The sequence below is a fragment of the Quercus suber genome, unplaced genomic scaffold (genome assembly GCF_002906115.3).
Source record: "Quercus suber isolate HL8 unplaced genomic scaffold, Cork oak 2.0 scaffold_87, whole genome shotgun sequence".
NCBI lineage: Eukaryota > Viridiplantae > Streptophyta > Magnoliopsida > Fagales > Fagaceae > Quercus > Quercus suber.
In genome coordinates this window covers 510,089-525,207 of record NW_027069552.1, presented here as the reverse complement: position 1 = coordinate 525,207, position 15,119 = coordinate 510,089, and the positions used below count along the sequence as shown (strand labels likewise).

Sequence of the window (15,119 nt, the reverse complement as noted above, 5' to 3'; positions counted from 1 at the left end):
GATCGAAGCTAGAGCTATGATCATTTAAATATCCAAGAAACTGCAACAGCTCGTCCTAAAAATCTCTCCTGAGATCTTTTGGAGGCAAATAAGGGACTCAATGCTTTACTATTCTTGTTCTCAAAAAGATTTTTGGCCAGCTAAACTTCCAAGCATTAGTATGGAACAACTTAACATTCACATTGTCACAGCTTCCTTGACATGAACAAATATACAAGCAATTACTATTAAATACAAACCAAAATTGTTTTCAAGAGAAACTTTACATAGGGAGCGGGTCAGACCACCTTCTCTTTACCTCTGTTTTTGATCGAAACTCCTTCAGCTTCCCATCTACTCCATAATCTCTCTCCATAACAAGATTTATTCCTTCAGCTGAGTACCATCCAACTCCAATACAAAGGTTGCCTTCCTTGCTTACATCAACATAGCCCGTGATGCCACCCGGAAGCCAAAGGACAGCCGCATCCTGCATGTCCAGCATCTCTTCCTCCCCAAAGTAGACTGGATTTTCAGGCAAGCTCCTCTTCTTTAAAGTTTCTGTGCAAAGGTAAACATGTGGGGTGCCATTGCTTTCTTCCGCCACCATCTCCTCACCAAATACTGGAGTAGCACTAACCTCAAACACCTTCCAGGAACCAGTCAGCTCCGATGGCTGGGTTCGCTTCCGCTGAGAAAATGGCTTCAAATCAAAGTCTGGTTCACTGTTTTTTTTTTTTTGGGATAAGTAAGAAAGATGTATATTCAAAAAGCTACCGCATGAAAAGCTACCTTATAACAATGTAGAAACTATATTATTATTTAATTGAAGTTAAAAATGTAATCACAATGCACAAGTGTGATAATTGCAAGTCAAACCTCTACACCCTGAAACCTATCAAAATTTAGAAACCAGCCACCTGTACAAAATGAATAGCTTAACCTGGGCTTTTGCTTCATGACAAACATATGGCAATGATGAAGGGTCCCTGAATGCGGAACATATCATGATGATGGGAGCATTACCATTTCCATTAACATAATACTAGCATCATATGAATGAAGCATGTGCATGTATAGCTAGATTGAAGTATGAGCAAAGACTTTTCCAAGTCATTCTTGAGAATTATTCCATTCAGAATAATTCCCAATTAAGACTGTTGGCAGTATGTGGAGACATTTCGTAACAAAACAATGCAAACATCTACAATAAAAGTGCGAAGAAACAAATTAAATGGTTTCAAGAAATGAAAATTTTGAGGTCTGTGCTCAGTGAAAGTCAGGAGAATGAACCCTGAAATTTTTTTAGATAAACACCAAAATACTCCAGTGAACCATAAGCTCTAAGCTCTGCCACCATAAATTCTAACAAAATAACAGATTCTTTCAAATCCATTGCTAGTATGAAGAAGCATTCCAGCTGTACTATCCACATTTCACAATATGGTCCCGGATTGATTGCCAAATGACCAAAATGCTTTACAAGTAATGCAACGTCAAGTTCCTTAAAAACAAAGTTAGCTGAATATCTTGACCACCTTCTACAAAGAACAAGCTCCAGTTGATTTACCTTCCAGGCTACATTCTCTCCCTAGTCCCTACTATTCCCTACTATGTAAAGTCTTTTAATGAAATATTAATAAAATAAGAAATTAAAAAAAGTTTTCAAATAGAGAAATCTACAAATACTCAGCCAAACTTCAATTTGATTGAGTATTTTACTAGGAAGGTACTGAGAAGCCTATTAGTTGCGAGAATTTCTATTAAGTTGATGGAGCAGGTATCAAGGGATTTCATAGGGTTTAAGCTTCCAGCTCTACAAGTAAAGTAGTACATAATGAAGATTGGAATCTGTTAATACAATATAGTTAAACCTATATATATCACCAAAAAGTTTGCATAAATAAAATACTTAAAGTGGAACCATGAGTTTTTATGGCTTGTGTTCATCTTCCATTAGAGTTATCAAACCTGCACATGTGATGTTTCTTTTACACATTTGGTGTTATAAATTGAGCAATATGAAACAGGTAAAAAAAATTATCAGACTAGCATTAGAAGAGAGAGCTGTAAACATTGTTAATTTCCAATACTTGAATGACAGAAGATATATTAGAACAACATGCATTGCAAACTTCAAAATGAAGCATAAGAATACCTTTGGTCAGGAAGACTAGCAGGACTGACCCACTCTTCTTCATAAACAGCAATTCTCATTATCTGTATATCTGAACCACCATTATTAAATTCTATTGTATGGATGATCCTGAGTCTTTTGTGGCAACCTCTAACCAAACAATGAACAAGGAAAAAGCAAGAGCTGAGTAAAATATTTTTTTTAAACAAATAAAAAACTACTAACTATTTTCAGATTCCTCCAGTTTCCAAATGGATCAATATGCAATAGAATAGTTAAAGAAATAAATAATCAGTTCATGACATAATACAAATGTTTTCTTCAAAGTAGCTTCATAATAATTGATGCAAAAAAGAAAAAGAAAAAGAAAAAGAAAAAGAAAAAGAAAAAGAAAAAGGAAACAGTATATATTAATATTTACTATAAATGTGATTCAAGAGAGTTAGAAATCCATGATTCGTAACACAATAACACAAATGATCAAGTCTATATGCACGTATCACTATATGTGTATGTCTGTCTGTACTTGGCTAAATGAAATGACATATAAGATATGAATCTGTCTGTACTTGGTTAAATGAAATGACATATAAGATATGAATCTGCAACACCCTAGATCTAAAGATCGATCTGTAGCTGATTATAAGAATAATCAGCAAACAACCTGTTACATCACTTATATTACAAATATGTTTGAAATGATCAGTGAGTGTCATACTAAACTTACTTGTTCAAATTTAAAAGTTGGAGAAAAGTAATAATTGGAATCGTCAACTTCACCAATTGGTATATCAATAGGACCCCCTAGAATATGATCCATCCTGCAAACCAACCAATTATATCATTCACAATTTTGGCATTGTCTTATAACTATAAAAAGATAATTAGATATTCATGCTGCAGTAATTTTCAGAAAGTCTGGAAGCTAAATAATCACTATCATCACTTTCTCCTGGAATACTCATTTAGTCATCTAGGAGGAAAGGGGTGGATCATACCTTGAAGAAAACAAGACCAGGTTCACTGCCCATGACATCTTCATCCATCACATCACTTGTTTTAAAGTCAAAAGACCCAAATTTTGGCAAAACATGACTTGGTACAATCTCATGAGTTATTTCTTTAGTGGGTGAAGATGCACGCCCAGCTTCATGCTCTTCTTTGATTCTATCACCACCACCAATATGCCTTGGTTTTTTGCCGTAAGGATTCAAAGTCACCCAATTTATCTTCCTATGGATTTGAGATGTTGTTCCTCCAGAAGAGGATGGCTCTGCCTCAATGTGAGAAAGAGTATAGCAATCATATAAGTTTTCACTCTTGTTTCCAATGTCAATTGGCTCCATTTCGGCAGTTATTGGTGAGAATACTGCTCCCACACTTCAAGCTGAATTTGAATCAAGAAGCACTATAACTTCTAGTAATTGCCAATAATCCACTAATTTCAGACACTTTGGGAACGTTTTTTAGATAATTTACTATGTATCAAGGACTATATTCTTATCCTTGATCCCAGTTTAATTTTATTAAAATCCAAACTATATAAATCACAAACTCAATTCATAATATCTTTCCTCTTTTCCTCCATTTTCAAAATTTGGGATTTCCTAACTTCTATACATTCTTTTCCTCAACTTTCTCAATTCAATATTCAAAATTCAGGAATTTCTAACTTCTATACTATATTTTCCTCAATAACTAAACAGAGGAAGTACATCAAATTTTTAGAATTTCGCTTTATTTTATCCAATTTCAAATACAACACAAGCACACTGACAAGCATATTCATATGCACTTAATATTCAAAAACTAAAAATGAAAAACTCTATCCCCAAAATTTAATTCCCCTCATTCCATTTCCACATTATCTTACCATCCAAAACCAAAACTTTCCATAACCCATTGTTCAAAACAAAAACTTGACAGTACCTGCCCAATTCCCAAACCCCAATTCTCTTACTTTCCCATTTTCCTTAACAACAAAACAAAAACATTCCACACCCATAAATTCCAAAATCCAAGCAAAAAAAAAGATAGTTACCTGAGTTTGAAGAACAGTCTCAGCCTCCACTAGCATAGCACTAGAGACCAAGACTCTACCACCAGCACCAGCCTTAGTTCTCTTCCTCCTGACCATTCTCTTCCCCTTTGGCCTCCTTTTAGTGGTTCTCTCTTTGTCTTTCTGAGCAAGCTCGTTGTCCACGCTCCACACATTGTCCTTCTTGCCCTTCACAGCTTTAGACTTGGTATTGTTATTGTTGTAGTTATGGTGATGGGGTTTGTGAGTCTGAGTAATTATGAGGCTTCTGGGGCTTCTTGGATTTGGGAGATTGGAGGTGAAAAGGGTTTGTGGGGTTGAAAGGGTGTGATGGAACCCCACCTGGTGGTGATGGTTTGTGCTGGTTAGTGTTTTGCAGAGGTGAAGAGTTGGTGATTGCATGTTTCAGAGAGAGATAGAGAGAGAGAAGCTATGTGGCTGGAAATTGGGCGGGGTGTTGGAATTTGGAACCTGAATTTTCAAAGCCAAAATGGGTATTATCTTGCAGACTTTGAATCGTGGTTGTAGTACAGGTTGCTTCCTAAACGACTTTGTATTAAGGTTGTCAATCCTAAACGGCTTGTAGTACACAAATTACTTGGTCGTTTGGTTGGATGTTTTTTGGGTAAAATGTTAATCTCTATGCACAGAAATAATAATAATTTTTCGGTTTTTCACTCATTTTTTCTCTCTAACAATTGCTACTAAGATCACTGTGAGAGTGCAACCTACAATGTGCAGTCATGAAAACTATCATTATCTAGGTTTGGCAAGTTGTTTTTTGCTCTCTCTCTCTCTCTCTCTCTGTGTTATATCTAGTTTTTTCATCCTTGGTGCTCGATTCACTCAAAGTCAATTTGACTTCAGTTATGGATTTGATGTCCTTATTAGTTGTTAATTTGCTATTTCTGTCTGATGGTTTGGTTAGGTCATGGGTGGGTAGTGGTCATGACAATATGGCTTTGGCACATATCATGCTAAACAAAATCCTTAAACACACTCAAGAAAATAAAAGAAAAGGAAAATTTTAAGGATGATAACAAATAGGGTAAGGTTAGATCATGAGTGCCTCAACCCTCCTTGGCATGTGGAAAACTCATGTAAGACATGAGTAGGACAAGTCGGTTTCAAGGTGAGTTGGAAGTAATTTGTTATCCCTAATGAGGTGATTACAACATTAATGAGTGCTAAGAGAATAAAAAGTTGGTGTATTGAGAGATAGTAATAGAATGCGTATAAAAAAAAATGTATGTATGTATATATATATATATATAAACACACAAAAGGTGGGATAAGGTGAGCATTGCAAAACCCCATCCTAGGGAAGAGCAGGACGTGGCTACTCAAATGAGAAGAAGAATGTTTGCTATCCCTAATTAATTCCAATGAGCTTCCGGCAAAAATAGAAAAATCTTTTGAGATTAATAAGGAAATTTTCCCCAAAGGTAGCTAGACTTTATCATCAGCACATGATATCTGCCATCATAGATAACCACAACTTTATCCTTCCTAACTCTTATGCATTGAAGACCTTTATTTCAACCCTCCTCATGAGTCGTGAACATGATGCTGCTTCATCAGTGCACCTAGGGGTGTTCATCAAACCGCATAAACCGCACAAACCACAAAAATTGCATCAAAACTGCCCGTAAAATGGCATAACCACACCGCACCACAAGTAATATTGCACCGCACCACACCCTCTTTATATAGTATTAATAGTTTAATAACCCTAATTTAAAAAAAAAAAAATAGTTTGATAATCCTAGTAAGTATTGATTAGGAAAACCAGCTCAAAATAAAGAAAAACTAGCTCAATAGTTTAAAACTTGGACCAAAACAAAGGTAAAAATTAGTTTTGGGCTGCATAGAAAAAGCCCAAAATTAGAAAAATATATCAATTTCAAATCATTCAAACCGTATCTTATACACCGCACCGCATATGTGACTGCAAAAATGAGGTGCAGTGCGGTTATGGTTTTGGCTAAACTTTAAACCGCATCGCACCACACCGCACTGCACATGTGACTGTAAAAATAAGGTGCGGTGTAGTTATGGTTTTAGTTAAACCACACCACAAAATGCAGTGCTAAAAATGGTCCAAAACCGCACCGCGAACACCCTTAAGTGCACCCGTACCCTTATGGCTTCACAATTTTTTTTATATATACTTGTTATATAGCTTGTTGTGATTAATAAATGATAAAACTAATGTCAATTATAGATTCATATACAAATGATAGTTACTCCAACCAAAACTTATTACTTAAATAAAGAAAAAATTCTAAAGATGATAATAAGTAAGGTAGGGTCAGATCATTAGTATCCCTACTAATTCTTGATGTTTGAAAACTTGTGTACGACATGAGTGAGACAAGTTGGTTTCAAGGTGAGATGGAAGTAATTTGTCATCACTAATGAGGTAATTTCAACATTAATGAGATAGAGATCAAACAAAAAGGGAAAGAAAAAAAAAAATACCTTAACAAATTGTGAAAGATTGCAAAAAAAAAAAAAAAAAATAACGGATACTCAAATCTTTTCATGGGCTTGGAGTCTAAACTTTGGACTTTGGACTCCACAGAAGAAAGAAACTTTTCTTTCAATTTGAGATGCATTCAATGGAGCCAAGTTTTTTCTTCTTCTTCTTCTTCAATTTATGCACGGGATCCCTTATTATATTTTTCAACTTTGATAAAGCACATGCTTCTTCGTCATGAATGTTGGCAACAAAGAAAATACAGCTATCATCATAACATAAAGGAGTCTTTTCATGAATTAAACCAACCCAAGTGATACATTTTGTAGACCCACATACCTTTCTTCAATGGAGACTTACTATCCTATGAAGGGGACAAGACCTACCTAGTAATCATGCTAGGACCATCAAGCAAAAAAAACAAAAATTTAGGGACATACAAAATGAAATTATTTGAATTTTGGTTGAACTCATTGTACTATGCCACTGCTATATAAGTTTTTGAGATCTTACAATTTTACATATCATTATTATATTATATATTTTTTAATTGAATATAAATTAAATTGTATATTTAAATCCTCTATTACAATCTTGGTAAATTTTATATTTTTTGAAATAATAGACTATATAATTCCATATACAGATATAATCATAATAGTTTTTCAAAACAAAAAAATGACACAATCATAATAAATGTATAATTCTAGAATATATAGTTCCATATACAACTTAATCATAATAAATGTCTATTAGTAACAACCATCATAATTTTCTAATTTCAAATTTTGAAAGAAAAAAAAAAAGAATGATAAAAATCATATTATATTAAATGCATGGGTTAACGACTAGTTGTTGTTGTTGCTATTATTTCAACAAAGGGTGTCTAGTGCAAAATTTAGAGAAGAAGGGGAAAAATGAACAAGAATAATAATATGGACTTTTTTTGCCTCAAACTTTATATCATAAACGGCTCTACTTGTGTTTTTTTGTTGACAAGGTGATTAGGACTCTTTTAAGTACCCCAACTAATCACACATACATACATGTAATCTAAACCAACCTAGGATATTTTTTTTTTTTTTTTGCCTTTTTGGCCACCAAGCTTAAAGTTAGGTCCATCAGCTCAAAAAAGGAAGTTGGTATTTTATTCAAAATCCTTTGTATAACTTTATTAAAATTTACTAATTAAACAATCAACCCTACTTAAATCAACAACTATAACTAGCTTAAAGAATTGACACTTAAAAAAAAAAAAGGAAAAGGTGCTTCAATAAGCCCAAAACTTTCACAATTGGACAGCTCAAAATGCTAATTGGCCTAATATTGGGTAGGACATTTTGATTTATGATCTCTCTCTCTCTCTCACTGGTCTTTTTCTTGGCTTTAAAAGATGTTTGGTAGTGAACAAGAGTCGAAGGTTTGTGGAACAAAATCTGAATCATTTGTTTGGTACTGGTGCTCACATCTAGTCCACTTTCATTGAATATGGGTAATAATTAAAAGAGAGAACAACTTTTTTGATGAAGACTCTATTGCAAAAGGGGCCTTTGGGTCCTCTCGTTTATGAAAAAGGAGAAGCTTATCTAAGTTATCTCTTTTATCTTCTACTAGCATTATGAGCCCATTTTATGTGGTTACTACTGTTCTAGCGTGCTTCTACCGTAAGATGATGAGGTCTTGCCTTGCCTACCACCTGAGGCTCACAAAAAGAGGGAAATTTTTTTTATAGTTTAAAGGAAGCTCTTGGATTCTGCAAAAATGGATTTCAAAATGTCACAACTATTAGATTTTTTTATTTTTTAATGAACAAAAAAAAAAAAAATTAGGAGAGACAATCCGAGTAGTTTTCCTATTTAGGTGTTATCATAGTAGCAGTTTACCCGCTGAGTTTGAGCCTACAAGTTGGGAACTGGTAAACCGTAGCTGTCAGCCTACCACAACTATTAGATTTGGTAAAAATGAATTCCCAATATTACAAATATTAGATTTCTTTTTAATGAAATAGAAAGTAGAAAGGGACGATCAGAGTGGCTTTTTTATCTAAGTATTATCATAATAACATCTTACCCGCGAAATCCAGAACTGCAAAAAGGGGAACTAGTAAACCATAGCTGTCACAACTCACAACTATTAGTTTTAAAAAGAAGCTCAAGCGCTTTCTTTAGGAAAAATGAGACTTTAAAATTTTATATTTAATTAAAAAAAAAAAAAAAACACCTAATCCAAAAGTATATGTAAACTGCTCCTCAAATTGCAAACCTTATCAACAGGAGGTAAGGTTGCATAATCCAAAATATAGGATAATATACATTTATGTTTACATGGGAAATCATTGCATTATTTTTAATTATATTTTCAATTTAATATAATATCAAAACATCTAAGAAAACCATGAAATTAAAAAAGGATACCCAATACACATGGGTTATGATCCGACAAAGGTCTTGATGGAATAGAGGTTCCATTTCCACCTCAAACTTTAGTGTTATGGAAATGGAAATGGTAATGTAGGCATGTAGCACAATGTTGAACAAATATGTACTTCTAGGTATGCGGGTCCAAAAGAATTTAGTCTCACCATTCATTCCTCGCTTGTTTTTTAAAATTCATTTATTTATTTCTTTTTGAGGAGGATATTAGCTGGTTTAGTTGTTTAAATCTGTAAATTCTTCTTTCCTGGATTGCATTTTTCTTTTGAATTTTCAGTTGTAAAATCTTGAGAGGCTGTAGTGTATACATCCCGTATATATAGTTATATATTCTTTTGTCCTCCAAGAAAATTCTTACCATTCATCAAAAAGGGAAAAAATATGTAAATTCTTTCCAATAAGATCTTGGTCTTCTCATAAACCATCATGTCTTCCCTTTCATCATGCTGCTTGTGATCATTGAGTAAATTGTTGAAATAGTTAATGTAGTTTTTCTTTGGTTTTAATGATGTTCTTATCTTATAAGAATATTGAAATCACCACCCTTTGATATCTTTAAAGCATTGTATGATGTCACAGCAGCATGGTGACACTAAGACTGCTTATGTTAGAACAATTATATATCTATATTGTTTATATGTTTCAAATAACTGTTTAAGAACTTAATTAATTTGTCTTTGTATGTACTATTCATTGTTAGCCTTTCAATTCATTGACAGCACCAAGTCCTTCATTCTTAAGGATACTGCTTATAAAGTAGCTTGTGGAAAGTACTTTGTGGAATTGGTTAGGGTTTATTTGTATATTTGAAAATGTATCTTGTAATTTTACATGTATGCTTTCCAACATAAAGTTGGTATTCGTAATATTTTTCATTCTAAGTGACAGCTCATGGGTTGTTTCCTTTCTTTTCTATAACCAAATGTTGTTCAAATTTGAACCAAAATAGCACACACGCATATGTGCATGTGTGTGTTCTAGGCATGCAAATTATTTTGGAGCAACCCATGGAGTGGTAATGTGTTTTAAAATTGTTGGCTAAAGTCGTGAGTTGTACATATTTAAGAAAGAGGTTGTGAGATGGATAATATTAAAAGTTTTAAGACTTCACATTGATTTATTATAAAAAAGGTAAATAAATATTGAAAAAAATAATAATAAAAGAAGATATGTTCACGTGCATAGTTTCAATGCTACCATAAGTGATTGCAAAAGCTTCAACGTAGTTTTCATAAAGACACCAACAACCTTGTAACTCAACTAGCACCTCTTGATGTTTCCAGTGAAGACGTCCAGAGTTCAAATTCCCTCAACCCCAACTATTGAATTATCAACAACAAAAAAAGTATAAAGACAAGGTTTAATTAGCTGTGTTTCTGAAATTTTAGCAATCAACCAGAGGATTTTCTGGTGTTATGTTATTTTCTGATGCATGGACTATAAGTACTGATCTGCAAGACAGTGGCCAGATCCCATCTTTTGAATCTTTGAAGGCTATTGATCCTTGTGATGATTTGTCAATCAAAGTGGTTTTGATTGATAAATCTAGGGATCCTGGTTTGAAGGAACTACAGAATAGATTACGTAGTCTTTCTGGGGGTTGGATCACCACAAAAGACGTGATTGGTCAGCTGGCAACCCTTGTGTGTAATAGAATGGGGTGAGCTTCATGCTACTTGTTAAATGTATATCTTGAATGTTGTTAAACTTGCAATTCTTCTTTCCTTGTAAACAAACTTTTTTTGTTGTTACAAGGGGTGCAGTTTTTACTGAAGAACATCTGGGTGCACACTGGGAGGAGTACACCGAATTTCTTAAACGCTGCCTAGGCTCTGTTGTCCTTCCAATTGGAAGCTTATCTGTCGGCCGCTGTGTCCATCGTGCATTGCTGTTTAAAGTAATTCTCACAACCTTAATGTAATGTGATGAACTCTACAACAATTTGTTGCTGTTTCACAAAAATATTATTTTGGCAAACCACCTATTTTAAAGTACATGAAGTTCCGATTTTGTTGCTAAAGTTCAGAAAGGACAATCAAGTCCTATAATAATTTTATATTACATGATTAAGTCTTTTCATCTGTCTGACTAGCAGAAATTGGGGATGTGTCATATCTTATGTGGTTGCTATAAACATTTGCATGCGTACCTGGCAAAAGCGACGAAATGTCATCTTATACTAAACTTTTATTATTTTTCTTTGTATTTAATTAATAACAAAATTTTGAAATTTAAGAAATTTTTTTTTTGACATGTCAGTCATAATTGCTTCATTAACATTTTCCTTTGACTGATGGAAGGACCTAACTATAACGTTATTGTTTATTTGAGGACTTGATGCAGATTTCTAAACTCTTAAGGACCAATTTGGAACTTCCAAGTACTTTTCATTTACTAAAATAGGTGTTTTCCCTTATATTTAATAAGAAATGATTCACACCTAGCCCCAAGTCATTTATTTATTTTTTCCTTTTGTTAGTATAGGTGATATTGGCATAAATGCTTCTCTTGAACTCGTGTATGATAAGTATTAGAGTTCGACTCAGATTTCTATTCTAATTTGGTTTGGATTTCTCGGTATGGAAGGAAGTTTAATCCTATGTCAAAGAAGTGAAGAGTCATTGTTTAACAAGGAATAGGAGTTTGAGCCCTGTATATAGGCTCAATATTAAGAGGTTGGTGGCTTTTAAACTTGGTGGAATTTGAGTCAAGGTGGAGATTTGTTAGAGTTTGGCTCAAATTACTATTCTAATTTAGTTTGGATTTTCTTGCATGGAAGAAATTTTATTTATTCTCAGAAGTAATTGAAGGGTCATTGCCTAACAAGGTATAGGAGTTGGAATCCTGTATATAGGCTTACTATTAAGAGGTTTGGTGGCTTTTTCCTAGGAGACCATCCAATATGGGGGGAGATGAGAAGACTCTTAGAAGAACACAAGTGGGCTGAGACCCTCCAATATGGGTGTGTTTGTGATTTGAGAGTTTTTTTTTTTCTTTTTTAGTATGAGAGCACCATTGGGTGGATTGGGGCTATGGGATTGAGACTTTATGAGAGATTAAGTTAATGTTTTTGGTTGTGATTGTGAGGCCTGTGAGTGGTGTTTGTGGAAGTCCATGATTTTGGTTTGTGAGGTTTGGTTGAGAGTGATTGCAATCTGTATCATTGATAGTGGATTTTGGTTGGCATTGCCCTTGGATGTGGGCATGAAGTTAGCCAAGCCATATTAAATATTGTTGTCTTTTGTGGATGTTTTTATTTCTTGCTTGTGTAAATGCACTTTTGCTAGTCCTACATTCAAACAACTAGTATTGAATATATTTCTCATTTGGTATGTTGGAGATATCTGTTAAAATGACTTGCCGGTTTAAATGCTAACTAATTATAATTTTGGCAGACTTTAGCAGACATAGTTAAACTACCGTGCCGAATTGCTAAGGGCTGCAAATATTGTAGAAAGGATGTATCTGCCTCCTGCCTTGTGCAATTTGGTTCTGATAGGTATGTTGCAATGATCATATATTCATTAAATGTCAGTACATGAATTACCGAAAGCATTAAGTGAGGCAAAAAAAGCAACTAAAAAGTTTGGCAAAGTGGGGGCAAAGAGAGAAAACCACTTGTGCGTGGTTTTATAGATTGCACTTTGCCCACACGAGGTCATATCTTTCCATTTTTTTTGATCTAAAAATTGTTAAAATTTGGTTGTGCAAATAGCGTGCCTTGAAAAGAAAGCTCAGAAAGCATAATAGTGACCTTTATATAGTCTAAATATATTAAACTAATGAACTAAAAGCAAATACAATAAGACATCATGAGAGTAAAGTGCAACATTTTTAACCATAGGTTGTTAATTCAAATTAAACTTAAACCATAAGGGTAAAGTGTAATTTTCCCTAAAAATAAGAATTGTGATCTTGATGGGGATTGGGTATAATGGATGGGAAATAAAATGAAATGAGATATCCTATGGTTTGGGACAGGATTTATTAAAAGTGCAAATCATGTAAAGTGCATTAAAAGTGATAGACAAGGTCCATCTCCCCACCCCTGCTCCCTCACAACCACCAGAAGAAAGAAAAAGAAAAGGACTAACAAGTATGAAAGAAAAGTCCACATCACACAGTAATGAATAAGAAAATACTGGAGATTTATAAGTCTAAATGACATATTAACTGCACAATTATGGATATTCATGAAGAATTATGTAAAGTAGAAGTATGGAAAACGTAAAAATAAAGTAGGCTTTGGGACATGATGGTATTTGAGTTGAGCTAGTGTGTTATTTTCTGTTGCTTGGATAAAATTGAAAGAAAGTAAGAGTGCCATTATTGGTAAATTTTGTTATTTATTTATTTATTTTATTTTTTCCATAACGAGGAACCTCACCAAGGCAAGGGCCCTTTGGACCCACCCCTAGGGACAAATTTAGTTATTTTTACATAACACTTGGATAACAGTGAAACAAATAGTATAATTAGTTTGGTTCTTTTGGTTACTTCATGCCTCCCTCCCTCCCCCATTAGATAAAGCTATCTTTATATTGGAGTAAACCTATTGTTTTTTTTTTTTGATAAGTAAAGGGTATAAAAACATATTGTTTTACTTTGTACTGTATGTAATCATATCAACTTATTGACTAATGATTAAGGACTAGGTATTTTTGTTGCAAGTTATTCTTTTACCTGGTGATATTTATTTTCTTGTATTGGCACCAGTGGCGGAGCCAGGAATTTAGATCAGGGGAGGCAAGATTAAAAGACAAGATTGGAAGTAAAAAATTAATCTAAAAAAATTAATCGGTATTAATAACAAAATAAGTAAACAACTATATGATTACGTAATTGTTATATAGAATCTAACATAAAATGTAAACTTAAATTTATTTTTTCACATCTAGCTTATTTTACTCAATTGCCCTTAGCGATTTTTTATATTTTGAAACCGCTGCATGATTTATTCACACTCAATAGTCTTGAATATATCTTTCTCAATATATGTGACTAAGCAATCATTCATCACTGATCTCCTATTCGATTGCGTAAATTGATTTTTAATTATGTTCATTACTGAAAAAGCTTTTTCAACAGTAGCTATTGTAACTGGTAAGATCAATGCCAAAGTCACTAATGAGTAAACTAATGGATATGAAACATTCTTTTTCATTTTTACCATCTTTTTAGCAAGCTATCCAATTCTTTTAACTGCTGAAAACTTTTTAGTAGACTGTATGTCATGGATGTATGTCTCAAGTTGGCTATCCAAGAAAAAAACTTGACACATAAAAAAATTTTACAAGTGGCTTTGTCTAGTCCATCAAGTTTACTAAGTGTGATTCATTAATTTTATATATAGAATTGTACTAGGAGTAGAAGTCTACTACTACTAACAAAATTAAAAAAAGTAACGTGAATTCACTTAATTGGGATTTTTTTTTTTTTTTTTTTTGGTGTAGGAGAGGGATATTAAATATTGTTGTCTTTTGTGGATGTTTTTATTTCTTGCTTGTGTAAATGCACTTTTGCTAGTCCTACATTCTAACAATTAGTATTGAATATATTTCTCATTTGGTATGTTGGAGATATCTGTTAAAATGACTTGCCGGTTTAAATGCTAACTAATTATAATTTTGGCAGACTTTAGCAGACATAGTTAAACTACCGTGCCGAATTGCTAAGGGCTGCAAATATTGTAGAAAGGATGTATCTGCCTCCTGCCTTGTGCAATTTGGTTCTGATAGGTATGCTGCAATGATCATATATTCATTAAATGTCAGTACATGAATTACCAAAAGCATTAAGTGAGGCAAAAAAAGCAACTAAAAAGTTTGGCAAAGTGGGGGCAAAGAGAGAAAACCACTTGTGCGTGGTTTTATAGATTGCACTTTGCCCACACGAGGTCATATCTTTCCATTTTTTTGATCTAAAAATTGTTAAAATTTGGTTGTGCAAATAGCGTGCCTTGAAAAGAAAGCTCAGAAAGCATAATAGTGACCTCTATATAGTCTAAATATATTAAACTAATGAACTAAAAGCAAATACAATAAGACATCATGA

At 33.5% G+C, this 15,119-nt stretch overlaps 2 protein-coding genes across 5 annotated transcripts; one reads left to right on the top strand and one right to left on the bottom strand.

The window, feature by feature from the left end:
- Positions 1–161: 161 nt before the first annotated feature.
- LOC112008480 (uncharacterized) lies at positions 162–4,893 on the bottom strand. 4 transcript variants are annotated; one of them, XM_065774147.1, is made up of 5 exons: positions 4,158–4,865; positions 3,115–3,503; positions 2,844–2,937; positions 2,138–2,266; positions 162–704 (listed from the first exon to the last, which is right to left on the bottom strand). In XM_065774147.1, exons 4-5 carry the CDS (start codon positions 2,194–2,196, stop codon positions 263–265), a joined length of 501 nt encoding a protein of 166 aa, XP_065630219.1. In that variant the 5' UTR covers positions 2,197–2,266; positions 2,844–2,937; positions 3,115–3,503; positions 4,158–4,865; the 3' UTR covers positions 162–262. The 4 variants fall into 4 exon arrangements, 3 of the variants coding, with proteins under 3 accessions (XP_065630219.1, XP_065630220.1, XP_065630221.1); XR_010629236.1 differs by having other exon boundaries at positions 561–670; positions 4,158–4,893; XM_065774148.1 differs by lacking the exon at positions 3,115–3,503.
- A 368-nt stretch (positions 4,894–5,261) lies between these two features.
- LOC112008479 (serine/threonine-protein kinase CTR1) lies at positions 5,262–12,832 on the top strand. Its single transcript, XM_065774181.1, has 5 exons — positions 5,262–5,286; positions 9,766–9,851; positions 10,454–10,725; positions 10,821–10,962; positions 12,461–12,832. The coding sequence occupies exons 1-5, from the start codon at positions 5,262–5,264 to the stop codon at positions 12,605–12,607; spliced, it is 672 nt and encodes a 223-aa protein (XP_065630253.1). The 3' UTR covers positions 12,608–12,832.
- The last annotated feature ends 2,287 nt before the right edge of the window (positions 12,833–15,119 follow it).